The following is a 26,369-nucleotide window of genomic DNA, read 5'->3' on the forward strand; positions in this document are numbered from 1 at the left end:
TGGCCGGTGTGTTTACGGACATATTCAATCAATCCCTATACCAGTCTGCTGTTCCCACATGCTTCAAGAGGGCCACCATTGTTCCTGCTCCCAAGAAAGCTAAGGTAACTGAGCTAAACGACTACCGCCCCGTAGCACTCACTTCCGTCATCATGAAGTGCTTTGAGAGACTAGTCAAGGACCATATCACCTCCACCCTACCTGACACCCTAGACCCACTCCAATTTGCTTACCGCCCAAATAGGTCCACAGACGATGCAATCTCAACCACACTGCACACTGCCCTAACCCACCTGGACAAGAGGAATACCTATGTGAGAATGCTGTTCATCGACTACAGCTCGGCATTCAACACCATAGTACCCTCCAAGCTCGTCATCAAGCTCGAGACACTGGGTCTCGACCCCGCCCTGTGCAACTGGGTACTGGACTTCCTGACGGGCCGCCCCCAGGTGGTGAGGGTAGGCAACAACATCTCCTCCCCGCTGATCCTCAACACGGGGCCCCACAGGTGCGTTCTGAGCCCTCTCCTGTACTCCCTGTTCACCCACGACTGCGTGGCCACGCACGCCTCCAACTCAATCATCAAGTTTGCGGACGACACAACAGTGGTAGGCTTGATTACCAACAACGACGAGACGGCCTACAGGGAGGAGGTGAGGGCCCTCGGAGTGTGGTGTCAGGAAAATAACCTCACACTCAACGTCAACAAAACTAAGGAGATGATTGTGGACTTCAGGAAACAGCAGAGGGAACACCCCCTATCCACATCGATGGAACAGTAGTGGAGAGGGTAGCAAGTTTTAAGTTCCTCGGCATACACATCACAGACAAACTGAATTGGTCCACTCACACTGACAGCGTCGTGAAGAAGGCGCAGCAGCGCCTCTTCAACCTCAGGAGGCTGAAGAAATTCGGCTTGTCACCAAAAGCACTCACAAACTTCTACAGATGCACAATCGAGAGCATCCTGGCGGGCTGTATCACCGCCTGGTACGGCAACTGCTCCGCCCTCAACCGTAAGGCTCTCCAGAGGGTAGTGAGGTCTGCACAACGCATCACCGGGGGCAAACTACCTGCCCTCCAGGACACCTACACCACCCGATGTTACAGGAAGGCCATAAAGATCATCAAGGACATCAACCACCCGAACCACTGCCTGTTCACCCCGCTATCATCCAGAAGGCGAGGTCAGTACAGGTGCATCAAAGCTGGGACTGAGAGACTGAAAAACAGCTTCTATCTCAAGGCTATCAGACTGTTAAACAGCCACCATTGAGTGGCTGCTGCCAACACACTGTCATTGACACTGACCCAACTCCAGCCACTTTAATAATGGGAATTGATGGGAAATGATGTAAATATATCACTAGCCACTTTAAACAATGCTACCTTATATAATGTTACTTACCCTACATTATTCATCTCATATGCATACGTATATACTGTACTCTACATCATCGACTGCATCCTTATGTAATACATGTATCACTAGCCACTTTAACTATGCCACTTTGTTTACTTTGTCTACATACTCATCTCATATGTATATACTGTACTCGATACCATCTACTGTTTGCTGCTCTGTACCATCACTCACTCATATATCCTTATGTACATATTCTTTATCTTCTTACACTGTGTATAAGACAGTAGTTTTAGAATTGTTAGTTAGATTACTTGTTGGTTATCACTGCATTGTCAGAACTAGAAGCACAAGCATTTCGCTACACTCGCATTAACATCTGCTAACCATGTGTATGTGACAAATAAAATTTGATTTGATTTGATTTGATTTGATTTGAAATCAGCAGAGGTGTATTTAGAGGGCAAGTTGATCAGGATGATATCTATGAGGGTGCCCATGTTTTCGGATTTGAGGTTGTACCAGCTAGGTTCCTTGATCATTTGTGTGAGTATGAGGGCATCTAGCTTAGATTGTAGGACAGCAGGGGTGTTAAGCATGTCCCAGTGTAGGTCACCTAACAGTACGAGCTTGGACAATAGATGGGGGGAAATCAATTCACAGGGCACAGCTTGGAGCTGAGGGGGGTCTATAACAAGCAGTAACAGTGAGAGACTTATTTCTGGAGAGATGGATTTTTAAAAGTAGTAGCTTGAACTGTTTGGATATAGACCTGGATAGTAGAACATAACTCTGCAGGCTGCCTCTGCAGTAGATTGCAACTCCGCCCCCTTTAGCAGTTCGATCTTGATGGAAAATGTTGTAATTGGGGATGGAAATGTCAGAATTTTTGGTGTACCTCCTAATCCAGGATACAGCAGGGTTGGCGGAGTGTGCTAAAGCAATGAATAAAGCAAACTTAGGGAGGAGGTTTCTGATGTTAACATGTATGAACCCAAGGCTTTCCAGGTTGTTGAATTATGCAACAGAACGTGAACACAACAGTAATTAATGAGGAAGTCGAGACAGTCTAGGCCTTCCTGCACTAAGGAAGTTTTTGTGGTTGAAGCCCTGTCCCACCCCTTTATGTTCATATTTTCATAAATGCAAATACACCAAGTGTATTTCTGCAAATGAGGCATATATAATTTTCTTTATTTTAACACAATTTTAAAATATATTCCTGACACTATTACAAAATGTATATGAGTGCGTTCTAAGAAAATAAACTGTGACATTCCCATCAAAATCCCAGTCAAATGTTTTATGTGCTATATTGATGTGATATATTTCATTAACAATTCCAACACTTCGGAGTATCTTCGTCCATTGTCCAATTCTTGCATTTATTAAAATTGTTATTAAACCTATTAACAATTTTGATGCTGAGTCGGATGGAACCTTCAGTCATTGATGGATGTCTCATTTGGAGCGTTCTGTTTATATTCTCCTTAATTTGCATGTCAGGAGGTATTTGTGGGGCGTGTTGGTGCCTGAGAGAGAAGATCAGCCAAACACACACACACTATGACAAAGTGCACCTCTTAACAGCCACTCCACACACACCTAGATTAAAAAATAAATAACTGATTAAAAATGAGGGGTGACACACGCAGGCACACTTCCACTTCCTCTCCTTCACACACGCACGCACGCACACACACACACAGGTGTTTATCTTGTTAGTGCTAAATGAAAAGAAATGGATCATATTTTGTGCTGATGATGCTTCTGCCATCTGTTCTCTGCTGCAGTCTGGGCTGGGCTGTGTGAGCACGGTGCTAGGTGAAACATGGTACTGTGTCGTTCACTTTTTGAGAGCATGGTGTTAGGAAAGCCAAGGTTGAGGGTTCAGTTCTCTAATTCAAATTACACTTCTGGTTGTCAGATATATAAATAAGTCCATTACCAATATTTGGATCACAATTTTTGAGAGCAGAATATTAATAATTTCTTTAAACCGTCAAAGGTCATATAGGTCATTGTGAGAGGTTGACAGGTGGCCTGTTTAACCCTGAGACCTCATCTCCTGAGGCATTAACCAATCATATTGATTTCCTGCCTCGGTTAAGCCAATCAGTGAAGTCCCCCCTGCAGTCAGTTTAACATAACATCATTAAATATTTACATTAATAATTTAAATGATCTTCCCTCCTCATCATTAAAACACTGTTTAATTCAAGATTGTTTGATGAACCCTGCATTTACCCCAGACACCATGGTCAAGTCAATAGTCCCATTGCACTGCTCAGTTGTTATCCCCACACTCCGACTCCACACATTAACCATGCTTCTGTCTATTGTCTCATCTCACACCTGCTGTTAGAGTCTAGATCATTATCAATTCCCGATGAAATAGAAATTAGATTTTAAAAAGTATCTGTTTACTTGAATTAAACAGACACTAGAAAATTAAATGGGACCATCATCTAGGGAGAGGGGGTTGTGATTGGTCGACATCTCTATCTCTGTGACCACATGTGGTTTGTGGCCCCACATATGTTTTTACCGTTTGATTGACAACCCAGATTGTCACGATCGTCGTAAGAAGCGGACCAAAGCGAAGCATGGTGTGAATGCATCATTTAATAGATGACGAAAAACACAAAGTAAACTGTACAAAAACAAAAAACAAATAACGACTGTGAAGCTATAATGAGAACTGTGCTGACACAAGCAACTAACATAGACAATCACCCACAAACAAACAGTGAAACCCAGGCTACCTAAGTATGATTCTCAATCAGAGACAACTAATGACACCTACCTCTGATTGAGAACCATACTAGGCCGAAACATAGAAATCCCCAAATCATAGAAAAACAAACTGCCCACCCCAACTCACGCCCTGACCATACTAAATTATGACAAAACAACAGAAATAAAGGTCAGAACGTGACACAGATACCACAAATCATCACAAGTGCAGTTTTTCTGCTAGCCCTGTAAAGATAGGTAGACTAACCCCTCTCCCCTTCCTTTGTCCCAATTCGTCTCTAAATGATAGCTCTCTAAGGAAAAAATAACATTTTCTGAGGCGAATTTTTTCACATTAGTTCTCCTCTCCTTTCTAATGGCATCACCGATGAGGTGAAAACAAAATGGAAACATGCATGTATCAACAATTCCATTGTTAATAGAGTGAAGCTCCTCCACTCCTCCTGATCCTGTACGAACAAGCAGGTGATTTGCCAACCATCTCCCAGATAGCCTTAGTCGTTAGAGTGTTGGGCCAGTATGGGCCGAGTTGACAAGGTAAAAATCTGTCGTTCTGCCACTGAACAAGGCAGTTAACCCACTGTTCCCCAGTAGGCCGTCATTGTAATTAAGAATTTGTTCTGAACTGACTTGCCTAGTTAAAAAATAAATTAAGATGTACACGTGCAGCAATACATTTTACGGGCCTAATCATATAAATACATAATCCCTATTAATTCAATAGGATCTCTGTGGGCCTAGCCGTAAAGATTTGTCATTTAACTTTTAAAATATATGACATTTTATTGTGGCATAAACACAACCAATCATGATATTTTCATCTGATTGTCAAACAATCACTACAAAGGGCTCCTTTACTAGGCTGTGAGTGCGCGTTCATCCACTCACAACATATATCCAGTCTCCAAACAGGGCTGAATGGAAAGAAACACCTGTTACACAAAACACCAAAAAATGGCAGACATTTGCCCACTGCTGTCCACGCGTATCTCTGTATTTTTTTCTCCCCAGGCGAAGATCGAGTCATGCGTTCTTCGAAACATGACCCGCTTCTTAACACCCACCTGCTTAACCCGGAAGCCAGCCGCACCAACGTGTCAGAGGAAACACCATTCACCTGACAATTGAGGTCAGCCTGCAGGCGCCCAGCCCGCCACAAGATGCCGCTAGAGCGCGATGAGCCAAATAAAGCTCCCTGGCCAAACCTTCCCCTAAGCTGTAAGACGCTGGGCCAATTGTGCACCTCCCTATATGACTCTCGATCACTACCGGTTGTGATACAACCCGGGATTGAACCCACTGCAATGCAGTGCCTTAGACCGCTGCGCCACTCGGGAGGAAACATCCCTTCTCTCTTCTCACCACCTATATACACTCAGGGTGTCATGTACCCCAAAACTCTCTGAGGGGCACAAATTATGTGAGGATGGATGAGGGATGGTCCAAAGTGGGAGAATTTAGAATTTTTCAAACAGCTGAAATGGCTTTTTCCTGCAATCTAGAGCTATACTCATTATGCTTAATTCTATGTAAAACATATGTTTATTTTTCTGCATAAAAAGCATACCTCGAGCTGTCTGCATTCTATAGCTATTTTAAAGAAACTAAATATGCTTCTCTGCATCTCTGCTTAAATATGGGTAAAGGAATGTGAGTCTTATTCAGTACATTTAGAAATTGCTTGCTTTTCTAAAGTCTACCTGCCTTGCCAGCAGGCATAACAGCTAATATATTTAAAACAATCTCTTACTTTATTGATAGCCTGTAATGGCTCCTTGGTAGCTGGTTATGAGGTTGAGAGATTGGGAACCTATCTGAGCTAGTTAAAGCCAACTTCATAAAATTGCTAGGTGGATAATAATATTACAGTGAGAGAGAATATATATATACCATATATAATATATACAGTGCCTTCGGAAAGTTTTCAGACCCCTTGGCTTTTTCCACATTTTGTTGTATTACAGCCTTATTCTAAAAGCAATTACATGTATTTGTTTTCAGCAATTTCACACACAATACTCTATAATGACAAAGCGAAAACAGGTTTTTTGATTTTTGTGTTCTTGGGGACCTTCAATGCCGAGACAGGATTGGGTCGAGGCACAGATCTGGTGAAGGGTACCAAAAAATGTCTGCAGCATTGAATGTCCCCAAGAACAAAATGGCCTCCATTATTCTAAACGGAAGAAGTTTGGAACCACCAAGACTCTTCCTAACAGACCGATCGAGGGAGAAGGGCCTTGTCAACTGTGGAACCTTATATAGACAGGTGTGTGACTTTCATGTCCAATCAATTGAAGTTACCACAGGGATGATCGATGGAAGCAGGATGCAATGGAAACAGGAGCTCAATTTCGAGTCTCGTAGCAAAGCGTCTGAATGCTTACATAAATAAGGTATTTCTGTTTTTTCTAAAATCTTAAAACTGGTTTTCGCTTTGTCATTATGGGTTATTGTGTGTAGATTTATGAGGGAAAACATGTATTTAATCAATTTTAGAATAAGGCTGTAACATAACAAAATGTGGAAAAAGGGACAGGATCGGAATATTTCCGAATGCACTGTATATTAGAGGCATGACGCCTCTGTATACACTATCTTTACCTCCTTCTCCATCCCCCTGTCCTCCGTTTCTCCCCCTCTTCCCTACCTTTTATCTACCCCTCCTTCCTTCCAACTTAATTCCTACATCTCTATTTTCTCTTCTCAACTATTTTGAAATGCCCACTCCTCCTTCCCCTCCATCCTCCTCTCCTCGTCCCCCTTCTCTCCGATCTGCACCCCCTTCACTAATGAGAGAATGACACTCTTTTTCAGAAGATGAATGATTGCTGTTCTACATTCAGAGGAGGACAAACACACGCATGCACACACACTCATACACACACATACACTCTGAGATGTTTGAGCCCTTAATTGCTTTCCCTCCCAAATACATTCAAATTAATGTTTAGGTGTTCAGTAAGTGTGTGTGTGTGTGTCCTGTAATGAGACACACACTGAGTGTACCGACAGGACAGACGCAATTGTGGAGTTGCACCGATCACACACTCTTCTCCTTGCTCAGATAGACAGAGGGGCTAAACTCCTTTCTCCTCGTCTGCCTGTCTCTCTCTGTGTGTCTCTCCCAACCTGATTTAAAGATATACAGACTTCTAAAGGGAATATTTGCATAACCTTTGTGCAGGTTGTGGAGCACTGTTGTATGCTGTGTTGCTCTCATGTCTTGTTAGTTAGTGCAACCTGACTCTCTGTTTCTGTTTAGTAAATATTATAGAGGCTTGTTCCTACATCCCCACCCGCTGTTCATCACCACACATCATTTATTCATGAAAATACCACACACACATGCCTACACATACACACACGTACAAATCCAAATTAATGTTTAACCAATTTAGATGTCTGAATAAGATTAAGTGTGTGGTCTCTCCCCACCATCACCCCAGCAACATGGATTCGTTATTAATGAATGAGGGGTTGTATTCATTATTCATGAGATGAATGATGTAAATACTTTGACACCCATAAAAAACACAGTCTCTATGAGGGGGGGGCAAAAGGGAGAGAGAGTGAGGTGGGGTGGCAAGGAGTTTAGGAGGAGAGATGGAGTGGAAGAGGTTTGCAGGAGAAGAAGTGCCTCTCCTCTCCTCTCCACTCCACTCCTCTGCTCTCCTCCTCTCTGGTCTCTGCTTCTCTCCTCCCCTTCTTTCCACCTCTCCACTGCCCTCCTCTTCTCTCTGTTGTGCTGCATGGTGTTGTGTCTCGTTGTGCCATCTTGACAGAGTGTGTTGGGGGAGAAAAGAGGAGTCTGTCCTGGAGATTGCTGTGTCGTCTCGTGGAGTGACAGTGACAAATGGAGTTTCCAGACAGCCCTGCTACAATTGTTTCATTTAGAGAACAGCGATAATATGTCTCACTGATGCAATCCGTACTAGACTGAGGAAGTATTTCAAATCAAATCAAATGTATTTATATAGCCCTTCGTATATCAGCTGATATCTCAAAGTGCTGTACAGAAACCCAGCCTAAAACCCCAAACAGCAAGCAATGCAGGTGTAGAAGCACGGAAAGCTAGGAAAAACTCCCTAGAAAGGCCAAAACCTAGGAAGAAACCTAGAGAGGAACCAGGCTGTGGGGTGGCCAGTCCTCTTCTGGCTGTGCCGGGTGGAGATTATAACAGAACAAGGCCAAGATGTTCAAATGTTCATAAATGACCAGCATGGTCGAATAATAATAAGGCAGAACAGTTGAAACTGGAGCAGCAGCACGGCCAGGTGGACTGGGGACAGCAAGGAGTCATCATGTCAGGTAGTCCTGGGGCATGGTCCTAGGGCTCAGGTCCTCCGAGAGAGAGAAAGAAAGAGAGAAGGAGAGAATTAGAGAACGCACACTTAGATTCACACAGGACACTGAATAGGACAGGAGAAGTACTCCAGATATAACAAACTGACCCTAGCCCCCCGACACATAAACTACTGCAGCATAAATACTTGAGGCTGAGACAGGAGGGGTCAGGAGACACATTTCAGTGGGTCTTTCATTTTGACCGCAATTACCTCTGACAAGCCCAGAGTGTTTGTGTTTTTGTGTGTTCGCGTGCGTGCATATCAAGTTTGAGTGTCTGGGAGAGTGATTCTCTATTTGGATCAGCACCAAAGTATTAATGTTTTCTGTAATGTTTTCATTTGGCCCAGGGAGGATTAATTTGGGACATGATTGGAAGCTATTACATCGTGTAAATAGCCAGTACGGATTAGTTTAAAGACACACACACACACACATACAGGGACAGTAGATTTGATGGGCCTGCTGTGATACTGCAGTACAATATAGGTACATGCTGACTTAGCCAGGCAATAAAATGGCTGACAAGGAAATAGACCACCACTGGGATATTTATGGCTTCATGTCTTTCATGACTTTGACCTCGATAGCCCTGCGATTGATTTTTACAAGACTTGACACATTTGATTTGATTTTCTATCAGGTCCTGGTGTTGCTTCCAAAAAACTCTTAGTGTGGACATCATTTTTTACTAGGATTTAAAACGGAATCTTTTACCACCTCTGGCTCTTAGTGTAACAATACAGAGGCGGATGCAAGATGCAAGCAACAATGGTTTAATGAATACAGGTTACAGCAGCAACAGGACAGACAGACTGTACTCAGACGGAATCCGACCCAGGGACTAGGGCGCATCCTCCTATGTGAGCGTGCTGAGAAACCCAGGGGAGAGTGTCCGGATGGGTAGGAAGGAGCACAGCAGAATCCACACAAGGGCGGCGAGAGATGAGTACGGACACACGACACCACCTCAGGGAAGTAACAACGATCTGACAACAAGAAACACTGGTTACAGAACATATAAAGGGAAGATAAGTGATTCCAGCTGGCGCAGACAATCAGGCCGAGATTGGGAACCACGCCCACACAAACACGGGAGAGAGAGAGAGAGAGAGAGAGAGAGAAAAGGAAAAGGAGGCAGTGGATTCATGAACCGTGACAATACCCCTCCCCCCCTAGGAACGCCTCTTGGCGTTCCCAGGCGAATTTACCTGTCGATTGAAATCATCGATAAGGGAGTGATCCAGAATGTCCCTAGCAGGTACCCAACATCTCTCCTCCGGGCCGTAACCCTCCCAGTCCACCAGGTACTGGAATCCGCGTCCCCTCCTTCTAGAGTCCAAAATACGATTGACAGAAAAGGTGGGTTCCCCATCAACAAGTCGTGGCGGCGGGGGAACCGGGACCGGTGGGTTAATGCGTGCCTGAAACACAGGTTTTATTTTAGACACATGAAAGGTAGGATGAATTCTCCTATACGCCGGAGGAAGCTGGAGCCGGACCGCCACCGGACTAATGATCCTGGTGACTTTGAACGGGCCGATAAATTTGGGGGCAAGCTTGTTCGAAACGGATCGGAGTGGAATGTTCTTAGTAGAAAGCCACACTCTTTGGCCAACGACGTATACCGGAGGCTTCGACCGGTGGCGATCGGCCTTAGTCTTGGTGCGCGCCCCCACCCGGGAGAAGAGTCTCACGGGCTCTGCTCCATGCGTGACGGCACCTCTGGATGAAAGCGTGAGCGGAGGGAACAGACACCTCGGACTCCGTACTGGGAAAGATAGGTGGCTGGTAACCTAAACTACACTCAAACGGAGAGAGACCCGTGGCTGCCACTGGCAACGAATTGTGAGCGTACTCAACCATAGAGAGTTGTTGACTCCAGGAAGAGGGATTCTTAGAAACCAAACATCGCAACACTCTCTCCAAATCTTGGTTGGCCCTCTCCGCTTGACCGTTGCTCTGGGGATGAAACCCTGAAGACAGGCTGACACTCGCTCCCAGTAACCTACAAAACTCTTGCCAAAACTTGGACACAAATTGGGGCCCCTGTCAGAAACTACGTCCATCGGCAGACCATGTAAGCGAAAGACGTGATCCACGACAGTTACCGCTGTCTCCTTGGCAGATGGTAATTTAGGCAAGGGAATAAAATGAGCCGCCTTCGAGAACCGGTCCACCACGGTCAAAACAACCGTCTTGCCCTGGGAGGGCGGGAGGGCGGTAACAAAATCTAGCGCGATGTGGGACCAGGGTCTCGAAGGGACCGACAGCGGTTGGAGTAACCCATCTGGGGGTCGATTAGAAGTCTTCCCAGTGGCACAAACCGAGCAAGCCAAGACAAAACTGTGAATGTCACGAGCCATCAGTGGCCACCAAAAGCGTTGCTTAACCAAAAAGCTAGTGCGACTGACTCCTGGATGACACGCTACGTTGGAGCAATGCCCCCACCGAATAACATCGGACCGACACCCCTCCGGCACAAACAACCGATTAGGCGGGCAACCGGGCGGAGGCGTTACCCCTTCTAAGGCCGTTTTGACCCTCGATTCAACCTCCCATGTGAGTGTGGAGACCACTAGGGTCCCGGGTAGGATGCACTCGGGAGTGGATGGGCGTTCGGAATGGTCAAAAATGCGAGAAAGGGAATCGGGTTTGACATTCTTGGAACCCGGGCGATACGAGAGAGAGAGAAGTCAAAACGTCCGAAAAAGAGTGCCCACCGCGCCTGCCTGGAGTTGAGTCGCTTGGCGGATATATTCCAAATTTTTGTGATCGGTCCAAACTATAAAAGGTACCCCCGAACCCTCTAACCAATGGCGCCACTCCTCCAGTGCTAACTTCACTGCCAACAACTCTGTTGCCAATGTCGTAGTTGCGTTCCGCAGGTGATAACCGATGGGAAAGGAACGCGCAAGGGTGCATCTTGTCGTCAGAAGAGGAACGTTGGGAAAGTACCGCACCTACCCCCACCTCTGAAGCGTCTACCTCCACCACGAACTGACGCGAGGGATCGGGAGCTATGAGGATGGGAGCCGAAACAAAGCGGCTCTTGAGTTTGACGAATGCAGCCTCGGCTGTATCGGACCACCTGAACGTCACTCTGGGGGAGGTTAAGGCGGTAAGAGGAGCGACTATCTGGCTAAAGTTGCGAACGAAACGCCGGTAGAAATTGGCGAATCCCAGAAACCTCTGTAGGGCCTTACGGGAATCTGGGCTTGGCCAATCCACCACAGCCTTAACCTTGTCAGGATCCATGCGAATACCTTCAGTCGAGACGATGTAACCTAGGAATGGAACGGATTGTGCATGAAAAATGCATTTCTCCGCCTTGACAAAAAGTCCATTCTCCAACAACCTCTGAAGCACTCGTCTGACGTGCTGAACGTGTTCCTGGAGAGAAGAAGAAAAAATCAGTATGTCATCCAGGTAAACATATATGAACTGATCAATCATATCTCTCAGCACGTCATTTACGAGTGCCTGGAAAACCGCTGGGGAGTTGGATAGCCCAAAAGGCATGACCAAATATTCGAAGTGCCCTCTGGGGGTGTTAAACGCGGTCTTCCATTCGTCCCCCCCCCTTATGCGAACCAAATGATATGCATTACGGAAATCCAACTTAGTGAACACGGATGCTCCCTGTAACCTTTCAAAGGCTGAGGACATCAACGGTAAGGGATAGGTATTTTTCACTGTGATGTTATTCAACCCACGGTAATCAATGCAAGGATGCAGAGATCCGTCCTTCTTCTCCACAAAGAACCCCGCCCCCGCTGGAGAAGAGGAAGGACGAATGAATCCAGGTGCCAGAGAACCAGAGATGTATCTCTCCATAGCCTCCCTCTCAGGAACAGAGAGTGAATATAACTTGCCTTTAGGCGGAGACTCACCTGGCAATAATTCTATTGCACAGTCATAGGGACGATGCGGAGGAAGAGAAGCAGCACGGGACTTACTGAACACCTCCTTCAGGTCGAGGTATTCAACGGGCACGTTAGACAAATCCACCGCCTCCTCTAGAAACACAGAATCAGACACAGACGAACAAGCAGACACTAAACAGGACTCAAGACATTTGTTACTCCACATGGATATAGAATTATGACCCCAGTCAACTCTGGGGTTGTGTTGGGTGAGCCAAGGGTGGCCGAGAACTAATGGTGCAAGGGGTGAGTCCATGAGTAGAAATGATAGTGTCTCAGTGTGATTGCCAGAAGTGATGAGTGTGATAGGTTCAGTGGTGTGAGAAATGTTGGGTAGTTCTTGACCATTGAGAGCGTTGACGGATATCTTGTGCGTGAGTGAGGTGATAGAAATCTGGAGTTTGTGAGCGAGCTTGAAGTCCATGAAATTACCCTCTGCTCCTGAGTCCAGTAAGGCTTGGGTGTCGTGCGTGTGGTTGGCCCATCTTAGTCTTACCGGGAGGAGAGTAGATGATGAGGTCTTCTCTGTGGTGACACCACCCGATAGTAGCCTCATTCTTACTACCGGGCCTAATCTTTTACCGGGCAGGAGTGGATAAAGTGGCCCGCTCTACCACAGTAGAGACAGAGTCCTTGGGATCTCCGAGCTCTCCCCAGCTGCATGGGTTCGTGAGCGGAGGTTGAACTGGCCGTGTTCCCGCCGCTGGCATGCCAGCCCTCCGTGTCGTTATACGGTCTGTTAGGGCATGCTCGGCGGCCAACACGACTCAGACGAGCGTCGACCCTCAAGGCTAGTTCCACTAGTCCATTTAAACTCCTGGGAAGGTCCAGAACATAAATCTCCTTCTGGATCCGGTCCTCCAGCCCATGCAGGAACATGTCCCACTGCGCCTCCTCGTTCCACTGACACTCTGCGGCCAGAGAGCGGAATTGGATGGAGTATTCCGATACTGAACGGTCTCCTTGGCGAAGGTCAGCGAGTAGTCTGGCCGCCTCCCTACCCGCCACGGCCCGATCGAAGACCCTTCTCATCTCCTCGGAGAGTGTCTGGAAAGAGGTGCAGCATGGGTCCTGGTTCGCCCACACCGCCGTTCCCCAAAGAGCCGCTTTGCCTGATAGCAGTGTGAGTACGAATGCTACCTTAGACTGTTCACGGTTGAAGGTCCGTGGCTGCAACGAGAAATGCATGGAACATCTCGTAAGAAAAGCTCTGCAATAGTCAGGATCACCTGAATAACCCTCTGGTGTCGGTAGCCGTGGCTCCAGCTGGGAATCCGGCTCTGGCGGGGCGGGTTGAACTGCCGGTGTAGGTGGCGCAGCGAGACCCCTCAGATGTTGTAATTGTTGGGTCAGCTGGGATACCTGCGTTGCAATGGCTTGTACTTCCCGACCTGTGCTCAAGATGTTCTCCTCTTGTTGATCCATTCTCGTGATACTACGGGAAATGAATTCGGTCAGACTCGTTGAACTCGCTGCATCCATGGTCGGGTCAGATCGTTCTGTAACAATACAGAGGCGGGTGCAAGATGCAAGCAACGATGGTTTAATGAATACAGGTTACAGCAGCAACAGGACAGACAGACTGTACTCAGACGGAATCCGACCCAGGGACTAGGGCGCATCCTCCTATGTGAGCGTGCTGAGAAACCCAGGGGAGAGTGTCCGGATGGGTAGGAAGGAGCACAGCAGAATCCACACAAGGGCGGCGAGAGATGAGTACGGACACACGACACCACCTCAGGGAAGTAACAACGATCTGACAACAAGAAACACTGGTTACAGAACATATAAAGGGAAGATAAGTGATTCCAGCTGGCGCAGACAATCAGGCCGAGATTGGGAACCACGCCCACACAAACACGGGAGAGAGAGAGAGAGAGAGAGAGAGAGAGAAAAGGAAAAGGAGGCAGTGGATTCATGAACCGTGACACTTAGATTCAGTAACTAAGAGTTAGTATATAAATGATAAAACAGCTTGATAGACAGATACTGTATAAACAAAAGTATCTGGACACGCCTTCAAATTAGTGGATTCGGCTATTTCAGCCACACCCGTTGCTGACAGGTGTATAAAATCAAACACAGCCATGCGATCTCCATAGACAAACATTGGCAGTAGAAGGGCCTTACTGAAGAGATCAGTGACTTTCAACCTTGGCACCATCATAGGATGCCGCCTTCCCAACAAGTCAGTTCATCAGATTTCTGCCCTGCTAGAGCTTCCCCTGTCAACTGAAGGTGATGTTATTTGAAGTGGAAACTTCTAGGAGCAACAACAGCTCAGCCGCGAAGTGGTAGGCCACACAAGCTCACAGAACGGGGCCGCCGAGTGCTGAAGAGCGTAGCTCATACAAATCGTCTGTCCTCGATTGCAACACTCACTACCGAGTTCCAAACTGCCTCTGGAAGCAAAGTCAGCACAAGAACTGTTAATCGGGAGCTTCATGAAATGGGTTCCATGGCCAAACAGCCACACACAAGCCTAAGATTACCATATGCAATGCCAAGCGTCGGCTGGAGTGGTGTAAAGCTCTGCACCATTGAACTCTGAAGCAGTGGAAACGTATTCTCTGGAGTGATGAATCACACTTTGCCATCTGGTAGTCCAACAGATGAATCTGGGTTTGGCGGATGCCAGGAGAACGGTACCTGCCCCAAAGCATAGTGGCAACTGTAAAGTTTGGTGGAGGAAGAATAATCGTCTGGGACTGTTTTTCATGGTTCGGATTAAGTATCTTAGTTCCAGTGAAGGGAAATCTTAACAATACAGCATACAATGATGTTCTAGATTATTCTGTGCTTCCAACTTTGTGGCAACAGTTTGCGGTAGGCCCTTTCCTGTTTACCATGGCAATGCCCCAGTGCACAAAGTGAGTTTCATACAGAAATAGTCTGTCGAGTTCGGTGTGGAAGAACTTGACTGGCCTGCACAGAGCCCTGACCTCAACCCCATCTATGAATTGGAACACTGACTGTGAGCCAAGCCTAATCACCCAACATCAGCACCAGACCTCACTACTGCTTGTGGCTGAATGGAAGCAAGACCCCGCAGCAATGTTCCAACATCTACTGGAAAGCATTCCCAGAAGAGTGGATACTGTTATAGCAGTATCCACAACTCCATATCAATGGCCATGATTTTGGAATGAGTTGTACGACGAGCAGGTGTCCACATACTTTTGGTATGGCAGTGTACTATAATCTCAGTATCTGTGATACCAACAATTGACTTCCCATAAGGATGTTGTCAAGCTGGATCTTGTTAAGGGCATTTGATATGTTTGTGTGCATGTGTTTGTATCAGTGTCTTTCCTGGGGGTACTCATTTATGAGAAGCAGGTCAGGTCACCACCCTATGACTCATCGTGACATCATGGATCTCTTTACACTGTAGTCTCTATGTCACGTCCAGCTCTCTGGTGTGTCATTCTCTACTCCAGCTGCTGCTGTCTTATACCAACGTGTGAGCTGTATTACATTGTCTTATACCACATCTCTGCTCTGTCTGGTCATTTGGCCTACTGTCTTACACCACTTATCTAGGAGCGAGAACTCGGCTGACTTTTGAGCAACAGAGGTTAGAATGAACTGTATTAACTGTATTTAAGATACAATTATAGTGAAAGTAAAAGTGTTTTAGTTTAGTTAACATGCAAGGGTGTACAGTACAAGTGCTGACACATAAAATACCTGGACAATAGACATTTTAGTTACTGTACCTCTTGACGAGATGCATCTCAAGTCCCATGGACCTCATGCCTTTGTTGTACTTAGGGAATCTCCTCACCTTGTGGTATAAAACCTTAAGAGCATTACTGTCCAAAATGCCAAAACACAAAGCACTCCAATAACCCTTTTTACAGATTGTAGACTATATTTTAGAGCAACCCTTACAAAGTACATACAGTATCTCCAACATGTCAGCAAAGCACTCAAACAACCAACCCATTTAACCTCTCACCAACAGTCAAAAAGCATTGCCTTCCTTTTTTTTTCTTATTCGTCTGATGCTGTTGTCGGTAGGTGCACCCGATTCAGCTGCCCAGTGCCCTGGGTAGGCAAAGTTTTCCCATTTTGAACCATTTCATGTGTCTGCCTTCCCGGCATGCCCGGAAAGCAAATCAAGTGCACTATAGGCCTACTGCGGGCCAATCGGATGGCTCAGAATACCGTGTCTGCAGTAACGTAGATGGCGTAAAAGAAACCTACAGAAAAGTTAATACTGTGAGATAAAACGTTTAAAACCATGACTAGAGAGAGACTGTCGACAAAAACAGCAAAGAAAGAGCTGCTGTTTTAATGAGTAAGTTCGTGTTTAAGTTGTTACTCAGCACTGTCAACACTTTTACAAGCCATAAAATGTGCGTTCTTCTTACTTTGTTAGTAATTAGATATGTAGAAGGGTGAGCCGGTCAAGGATCGATTCAGACAAAGTGGTAAATTGTATGACAAGCGACAGTTTATTCAGAGTGAAGATATCTAGTAGCGTAATTACGGCTCTCCCGTTAGCTCGCACAGAACAGCAGGAAAAGAGGCCGCCAACAATCAGTACAGCCCTAATATACGGCACAGAAAGTAGGTTGACTCCGGAAGATCGGATCTCCGGATTGGTTCAGCTGGGTGTAGTCTGTAGTCTTCCGCCATTGGCTCAGTTGTCTGTCCGTCATCGTAGAATCCTCTTCGGGCACACAGTGTTCGGTTAAAAGGGAGATTATGTGTGTAATGTGGGAGCTATCCTGTAGGGGACCCCACAGGCTTTACTGTGAGTTGTAGCCATGTAGTAGGCTGGTCACTTGCATAAGAAATAGCAATTCTTTACAACTTCCACTCGTGTTTCAATCAGCAGTGCAGCTGCAATGAAGTAAGACCGTGTATCGATAGATTTGAGTTATTATTCGCGACTTGGATCTGTTTTTATATTGAGAAATATTCAACTTTCTCTGTTCATAGGATTAAATATAATAATTTGTGCATGAGGCAGAAATAATGCGGTGAACTCGAGTTTTACCATAAGCTGGAAGACTGTGTTCCTTTTTGGCAGGGAAAGCGTCGGGATGTTGAGAGACAGACCATCAGTCTGCTGCTCTCTTAGTCTCTCTCCTGAGATTGACCATCAGATGCAGGCATCATCAGCCCAGTAAAAAATAAAAAGCTAATTATTTAAATGAATGCTCACTCAGCTGTGCCTCACAAGTAATACAACAACTGATCTGTATTGCCTACCTAAACTTTTGAAATATATATATTTTGAAATTGTCCCACAACAATGCATCTGCAGGGTCATTCAAGCAAAGCCAGAATGTGGTGATTTTATTTTTTATTTATTTAACCTTTAACTAGGCAGAGCAAATAAAATGATAATGTGATAATGTATTGGGCCTACAACATACTGATGTAACGTATACGCAGGGAGTTTGGAAACCGCTGCAGAAGGCGAGTTTAATAATAATAAACATGAAGATAATACAAAACAGCAGATGTGTTCTGAACGTAACCAAAACCAATACTGCCTGATGACTGAGGCAACAGAGGGCTATATGAAGGGAGAGGAATCAGTGTGGTGAGGAAGTCCATGTGTGCTTAACGATGGGGAGCAGGTGTGAAATGATGGTTGCAAGGTGTGCACAATGTGGGTTGCCAGGACCGATGGTTAGTAGACCGGTGACGTCAATCCCCGGAGGGAGCAGGAGTAGGTGTGACAATACCCCTAAACAATATGTTACCACATTGACCCTCTGGAGGACCTTGAAGGGCCCCACAAACCTGGGGTTCAGTTTCTGGCAGGACAGGCAGAGCTGGAGTTTCCTGGTGGAGAGCCAGACGTGATCACCGGGATGGAACACGGGAGCCTCACTGCGGTGGTGGTCCACCTGATCCTTCGGACGGTGTGCTGGGGGCTCAAGTGGGTAGCGTTCCACACCTTCTCTATACTCCAGAACCGCTCATCCACTGCAGGGGCTTCGGTCTAGCTCGGAGTCCATGGAGCCAGGGCCGGCTGATATCTCAGGATGCACTTGAAGGGAGTCAGCCCGTTAGAGGAGTGACGAAGTGAGTTCTGGGTGTATTCTGCCAGGCAAGGAACTGGGCCCACTCCCCCTGCCGGGCCTGGCAGTGACTCCTTAGGAACCTCCCCAGTTCCTCGTTGGTCCTCTCCACCTGCCCATTAGACTGAGGCCAGAACCCATATGTGAGGCTGACTGTTGCCCCCAGCTTCTCCATAAAGGCTTTCCAGACCTGTGAAGTGAATTGGGGACCACGGTCGGAAACTAAATCCTCAGAAAGGCCATAGTGCCGGAAGACCTGCTGTACTTCAGCGACCTGGAATGTGATAGACAGACCAGAGAGAGAGAGAGTGATAAAATAGGTCCTCCAACATCCTAGGCCCCAGCCAGGTTATGAAGTTGGAGCCACGGGAAGCCGAGGATTACTTTGTGTACGGTGATGATGAGGAAGGCTTTCCTGGTGCTTGGGTCCCACGGTGAGGGTGAGTGGTGCTGTGACGTGCATAATTGTGCTGGATCCCAATGGAGGCATATTCAGGGCTTAAACAGTAAAAGGAGAGGAGAACGGATATGAAGTTGCCTCATCCCTGAATGTGAGGGCCTGGTCGATAAAGTACCCAACGGCACCAGTGTCCACTAGAGCTGTAGAGACCAAACTTGAGGGACAGCCAGCCATAGGAATCATAAAGGGTTTGGCGGAGAATGAAGGTAATTGAATACTCACGCCTACCCTGGGAGACGGAAGGTCACGGGGCCACCCCTCTGCTCTAGTGAACTCTGGGTTGGGGCACACCAGACACCACTAAAGCTGGTGCCCCTCCTGGCCGTAATAGGGACAGAGCCAGCTGTCTCCATCGACGCTGCTCTGCAGCGGAGAGGTGTGTGTTCTCTACATCCATGGGTTCAGGCTCTGCCTCAGGACAGCCAAAGGAGGGAGGTGAGTGGCGAGGTAGACACTGGCGAGCTCAAAGAAGGTGGATAGCCATTGGACGCGATGTTGTCATCCCGACATGCCAACTCGGTCTGGACCTCTTTGCACAGTCCACTGTGGAATAGAGTGCAGATTGCCAGGACCGGTGGTTAGTAGACCGGCGAAGTCAAGCACCGGATGGAGGGAAGGTTGGTGACCACTGCTTTAGATCCTCTCCACATTTGGATAAATAATAGATATCTGTACCACTGGAACACATTGTGTATGAAGCATGGCACGCCACTCTCCTGCAAGCAATTTAGCTATCCCCTTCTTTCTTTACCACCAAATGTTTGCATATAGGTTATTGGTAAAGTTACCAGGTTGTTAGCTAGCTAGCCAGCCAACAAGGTGTAGCCTAAACAAATGTTTAGCTGTCCAGTCTGCAAGTCAGCCTTGTTTTAGAACGGCCCTCGGTATGGTTTATGAATGTAAAATGTGGCAAAAACAAATATGGGTCATAACTTCAGAAACAAGCTGTTTTCTCTGTGGAAAAGAGGGAGACTTGTCAAAACCTGGCTATGGTATATACAGTGGAGAAACTGGGAGAGTTATGAGAGACTACAAATTCAAAGACAGCCTACTTCTTTATACTCGAGGGGAGAGAGACAAACAGCTAGACTGCTGTTACTATTAAACTCAATGCTATTGTTTTTATTTCGTAAATCAGTTTGTGTTTCTTAACCAGTCAACGACAAGCTAACTAGAAGGCTGGTGACTGGTTAGCTATGGGGAAGTAAGAGAGTCGGTGTGTATGATCGGAGCCGGAGCGAAGCCTGCCTGCCCACACTCATCGCTCCCCCACAACTCACCAGCTGATGTTGCTTGTGTGTACCCTGTGTGGGTCATCCTTCCCTCTGCTGAACAGAAGAGAACCCTCTCTGCACTGCGCATCTAGTGCTGCTAATATTCTGCTTATCATAGTAGCCTATTCAGTCCAAGTGCAAAAAGAAGTCACAAGAAGGCGAGTCCAAGTCACTAATAGTCAAGTCACAAGTCATGGAAATTGGGGCTCCAGTCAGACTGCCTGCTGCGTACCGACGAGCCTGCCGTTTCTACTTGTAGTTTTGCCCTGCTCGTCAGTGGCTGACAATTTGACTTTGAACTAATCATATAGCACAAATCTCTGTGTTGGGTGGCCAACAGGAGTGACAAGAAAAAGGAAAAAAGAGGGCACTTTTCCGGGTGTAATCCATATACTTTTCATCAAAATTGTCCTAACTAAAACAACAAAGCTGCATAAAAAAATCTAGAGCAACGCTTTACATTTTCACCTCTTGCTAAGGATTTTGGTGCTTGAATTCAGGATTTTTTGATAGGTTTGACAATGTGCACTTGATAGGGCATCTTTTGACCAATGGGTAAAATAAGTGTAAAATAAGTGTAGATAATGTCTCTATCATAATCTGTTGAGTTTTTACCCTTGTAGGATGGCAAGAATTAGGGTTACTAAAACAATGGAGGCCAGAGTAAAAAAAAATACAAATCTGGAAAATTGCATTGTGTTAGTTAGGCTGGATTCTGGTGCAAGACTGCAAGATTTGTGTAGCATGCTGACACCCTGGAACAAAGCTACTGACTGGTGCGATACATGAGACCAGCAAACATCTACAGCAGGGATCACCATCTAGATTCAGCCCAAAGCTGATTGTTTTCTTGAGAGGATAGTCAGGGGGCTAGAAGCTAATTGCAAATTATGTACAGACTTAAGAATCCCAAACACACATAATATTTGACAAAGCAAATTGCATTTTCAAACCTTGCTTACATTTGCAAATAATCGCAAATACAGAGCCTTCAGAAAGTATTCCCACCCCTTGACTTTTTCCACATTTTGTTGTGTTACAGCCTGATTTTAAAATGGATTCAATTGAGATTTTGTGTCACTAAATCTACACACAATAACCCGCATAAATGTTTACAAATGATTGAAAAATGAAAAGCCGAAATTTATTCAGTCAATAAATATTCTAACATTTGGTTATAGCAAGCCTAAATAAAGTCAGGATTACAAATGAGCGTAACAAGTCACATAAACAGTTGGACTCACTCTGTCTGCAATAATAGTGTGATACATGATTTTTTTAAATGAAAACCCAATCTCTGTACTCCCCACTTACAATTATCTGTAAGGTCCCTAAGGAGAGCAGTGAATTTCAAGCACAGACCAGGGAGATTTTCCAATGGTACACAAAGAAGGGCACCCATTGGCAGATGGTAAAAAATAAGAAAAGACATTGATTATCCCTTTGAGCATGGTGCAATTATTTATTACACTTTTGATGGAAACTACAAAGATACATGCACCCTTCATAACTAGGTTGTCAGAGAGGAAGGAAACCGCTCAGGGAGGCCAATGGTGATTTCAAAACAGTGACAGAGTTTAATGGCTGTGATGGGAGATAACTGAGGATGGACCAACACCATTGTAGTTACTCCACAATACTAATCTAATAGACAGTGTGAAAAGAAGGTAGCCTGTACAGAATTGAAATATCCCAAAACTTGCAACATGTTTGCAGTAAGCCACTAAAGAAATTAACTTTTTGTTCTGAATACAAACCGTGATGTTTGGGGCAAACCACCACAACGTATTACTAAGTACCACTCTTCATATTTTCAAGCATGGTGGTGGCTACATCAAGTTATGGTCATCAGTAAGGATTAGGGAGTTTTTTTAGGACACAAATAAAAGGAATAGAGCTAAGCACAGGCAACATCCCAACAGACACTGGGAAACAAATGCATCTTTTAGCAGGACAATAACCTAAAACACAAGTATATACACTGGAGTTGCTTAGCAAGACGACATTGAATGTTCCAGAGTGGCTAAAGTTTTGTTAAAGTTAGTAGTTAAAGTTAAAGTAGTTAAAGTTTTGACTTAAATCAGATTGAAAATCTATGGCAAAACCTTGAAAATGGCTGTCAAGTAATGATCAACAACTAACTTGACTTAGCTTGAATAATTTTTTAAATAATAATGGAAAAAATATTGTACAATCCAGGTGTGCAAAGCTCTTAGGTCATTCTAGCATGTATTGACTACTTATCTAATCAAGATATATTCGTGTTTTATTTTCCATTCATTATAAAAATCTTGTTAACATTTTTTTTATGTTAGAGCGTTGACAAAAAATGGCTATTAAATTCAAAACGTGGATAAGTCTAGGGTTGTGAATGTTTTCAAAAGGGACTATATCTCTCTATTACACATGGGAATACCTTGGAACAGATTTCCAAAATCAAAGTCACTTTGAGCTGATTTGCTGGTGTCTTTTATATCGAACAATAAAGATATCAGAATACGAACTATCAAAGTAAAGTCAGAAATTAGATTTTTCCTGTGTTTCATATATATTTCCACACTGAGGTTGGGATAATTCTGTGAAATTGTGAAAATTATGATAATGCCCTTTTAGTGTAAGAGCTGTTTGAAAGAAGTCATGAAATTTCAGTCTGTTTTGATGGGATGGAATTTTGGCCTGCCTGGTGACATCAACAAGTAATTGATTTTACATGCCAATAAGAGAGAGTTCGAAACCTCTCTGCAATAAGAGCTAGTTTTCAGTTTTCCCCTCCCCACCCAGACCACTCCCTGACAGTCCAAGCAAAAGCTTGAGGAATTGCTAAGAAGCAATTTTTGTTTCTTTTTGACCATGTTAATTTCAAACAATAGTAAGGTGCTTAATTGTTACCCAGAAATGATTTGATATTGAGATAAAAACAGCTGCATTGGACTATAGACTATAATTTCCTCCTCATATTGTACAGTATGTGTGTCTCCACACACCTACAGTGCCTTGCGAAAGTATTCGGCCCCCTTGAACTTTGCGACCTTTTGCCACATTTCAGGCTTCAAACATAAAGATATAAAACTGTATTTTTTATGAAGAATCAACAACAAGTGGGACACAATCATGAAGTGGAACGACATTTATTGGATATTTCAAACTTTTTTAACAAATCAAAAACTGAAAAATTGGGCGTGCACAATTATTCAGCCCCCTTAAGTTAATACTTTGTAGCGCCACCTTTTGCTGCGATTACAGCTGTAAGTCGCTTGGGGTATGTCTCTATCAGTTTTGCACATCGAGAGACTGACATTTTTTCCCATTCCTCCTTGCAGCTCGAGCTCAGTGAGGTTGGATGGAGAGCATTTGTGAACAGCAGTTTTCAGTTCTTTCCACAGATTCTCGATTGGATTCAGGTCTGGACTTTGACTTGGCCATTCTAACACCTGGATATGTTTATTTTTGAACCATTCCATTGTAGATTTTGCTTTATGTTTTGGATCATTGTCTTGTTGGAAGACAAATCTCCGTCCCAGTCTCAGGTCTTTTGCAGACTCCATCAGGTTTTCTTCCAGAATGGTCCTGTATTTGGCTCCATCCATCTTCCCATCAATTTTAACCATCTTCCCTGTCCCTGCTGAAGAAAACAGGCCCAAACCATGATGCTGCCACCACCATGTTTGACAGTGGGGATGGTGTGTTCAGGGTGATGAGCTGTGTTGCTTTTACGCCAAACATAATGTTTTGCATTGTTGCCAAAAGGTTCAATTTTGGTTTCATCTGACCAGAGCACCTACTTCCACATATTTGGTGTGTCTCCCAGGTGGCTTGTGGCAAACTTTAAACAACACTTTTTATGGATATCTTTAAGAAATGGCTTTCTTCTTGCCACTCTTCCATAAAGGCCAGATTTGTGCAATATACGACTAATTGTTGTCCTATGGACAGAGTCTCCCACCTCAGCTGTAGATCTCTGCAGTTCATCCAGAGTGATCATGGGCCTCTTGGCTGCATCTCTGATCAGTCTTCTCCTTGTATGAGCTGACAGTTTAGAGGGACGGCCAGGTCTTGGTAGATTTGCAGTGGTCTGATACTCCTTCCATTTCAATATTATCGCTTGCACAGTGCTCCTTGGGATGTTTAAAGCTTGGGAAATCTTTTTGTATCCAAATCCGGCTTTAAACTTCTTCACAACAGTATCTCGGACCTGCCTGGTGTGTTCCTTGTTCTTCATGATGCCCTCTGCGCTCTTAACGGACCTCTGAGACTATCACAGTGCAGGTGCATTTATATGGAGACTTGATTACACACAGGTGGATTGTATTTATCATCATTAGTCATTTAGGTCAACATTGGATCATTCAGAGATCCTCACTGAACTTCTGGAGAGAGTTTGCTGCACTGAAAGTAAAGGGGCTGAACGTCCAGGCTGTACGTCCAGGCTATTGATGGATTCAAGACAAGATTGTTTTTCTTGATTTCAGATTGTTTGTGGCAAAGTAGCCTGTCATTTTGATAATTTGTGAGTTATAAAAAAATATTATGTTAAAGTCTCCAGTTATCTAAAATAATGCAGAATTTCATGAAATGGTCACCCACCTTTTGTTCCGGCACTTCCCAGTTCACAAAGCACTGGGGGACACTAAAACGTTTTGCCTGTGAGGTAGGGGAGTGCCCCCAATCAAATCTTGCTGAGGGGACCCAAAAGGCTAAAGGCGGCACTTCAACATATACAGACAGACATACACCATTTAAAAAAATTATACTGGTTAATTAAGGCATCTAGTTAAAGTTAATCTTTATATTGATAGTCTCATCTTTACCCTCGGCACACTTTGACTTAATGCTCTTTCTGCATCTCCCTCTGTCTCTCTCCCTCTATCCCCGTCCCTCTCTCTATCCCCGTCCCTCTCTCTATCCCCGTCCCTCTCTCTATCACCATCCCTCTCTCTATCACCATCCCTCTCTCTATCACCATCCCTCTCTCTCAGGGCCACTGCTACACATCGAGGACAGATCATCTTCAAAGACGCTCTTGCCCAGCAGCTGTGTGAGCAGGGAGGTGAGCAGCAGAGAACACACAAACACAAACCACAAATCAAATCAAATCAAATGTTTATTTGTCACATACACATGGTTAGCAGATGTTAGTGCGAGTGTAGTGAAAGGCTTGTGCTTCTAGTTCCGACAATGCAGTAATAACCAACAAGTAACCTAGCTAACAATTCCAAAACTACTACCTTATAGACACAAGTGTAAGGGGATAAAGAATATGTACATAAAGATATATGAATGAGTGATGGTACAGAGCGGCATAGGCAAGATACAGTAGATGGTATTGAGTGCAGTATATACATATGAGATGAGTATGTAAACAAAGTGGCATAGTTAAAGTGGCTAGTGATACATGTATTACATAAGGATGCAGTAGATGATATAGAGTACAGTATACAAGTATACATATGAGATGAATAATGTAGGGTATGTAAACATTATATTAGGTAGCATTGTTTAAAGTGGCTAGTGATATATTTTACATCATTTCCCATAAATTCCCATTATTAAAGTGGCTGGAGTTGAGTCAGTGTGTTGGCAGCAGCCACTCAATGTTAGTGGTGGCTGTTTAACAGTCTGATGGCCTTGAGATAGAAGCTGTTTTTCAGTCTCTCGGTCCCAGCTTTGATGCACCTGTACTGACCTCGCCTTCTGGATGATAACGGGGTGAACAGGCAGTGGCTCGAGTGGTTGTTGTCCTTGATGATCTTTATGGCCTTCCTGTGACATCGAGTGGTGTAGGTGTCCTGGAGGGCAGGTAGTTTGCCCCTGGTGATGCGTTGTGCAGACCTCACTACCCTCTGGAGAGCCTTACGGTTGTGGGCGGAGCAGTTGCCGTACCAGGCGGTGATACAGCCCGACAGGATGCTCTCGATTGTGCATCTGTAGAAGTTTGTGAGTGCTTTTGGTGACAAGCCAAATTTCTTCAGCCTCCTGAGGTTGAAGAGGCGCTGCTGCGCCTTCTTCACGATGCTGTCTGTGTGGGTGGACCAATTCAGTTTGTCTGTGATGTGTATGCCGAGGAACTTAAAACTTACTACCCTCTCCACTACTGTTCCATCGATGTGGATAGGGGGGTGTTCCCTCTGCTGTTTCCTGAAGTCCACAATCATCTCCTTAGTTTTGTTGACGTTGAGTGTGAGGTTATTTTCCTGA

The 26,369-nt window shown here is 45.1% G+C and overlaps 1 protein-coding gene across 2 annotated transcripts in view; it reads left to right on the forward strand.

Moving 5' to 3' along the window:
* LOC115115592 (reelin-like) overlaps window positions 1-26,369 on the forward strand; it is a 303,739-nt gene that overhangs the window by 144,489 nt on the left and 132,881 nt on the right. For both annotated transcript variants that reach the window (XM_065009916.1, XM_065009917.1), the window contains exon 4: window positions 25,151-25,221. In XM_065009916.1, coding sequence (XP_064865988.1) covers window positions 25,151-25,221 — 71 coding nt within the window. The remainder of the gene's footprint in view (window positions 1-25,150; window positions 25,222-26,369) is intronic.

Source organism: Oncorhynchus nerka, linkage group LG25 (assembly GCF_034236695.1).
Source record: "Oncorhynchus nerka isolate Pitt River linkage group LG25, Oner_Uvic_2.0, whole genome shotgun sequence".
Lineage (NCBI taxonomy): Eukaryota > Metazoa > Chordata > Actinopteri > Salmoniformes > Salmonidae > Oncorhynchus > Oncorhynchus nerka.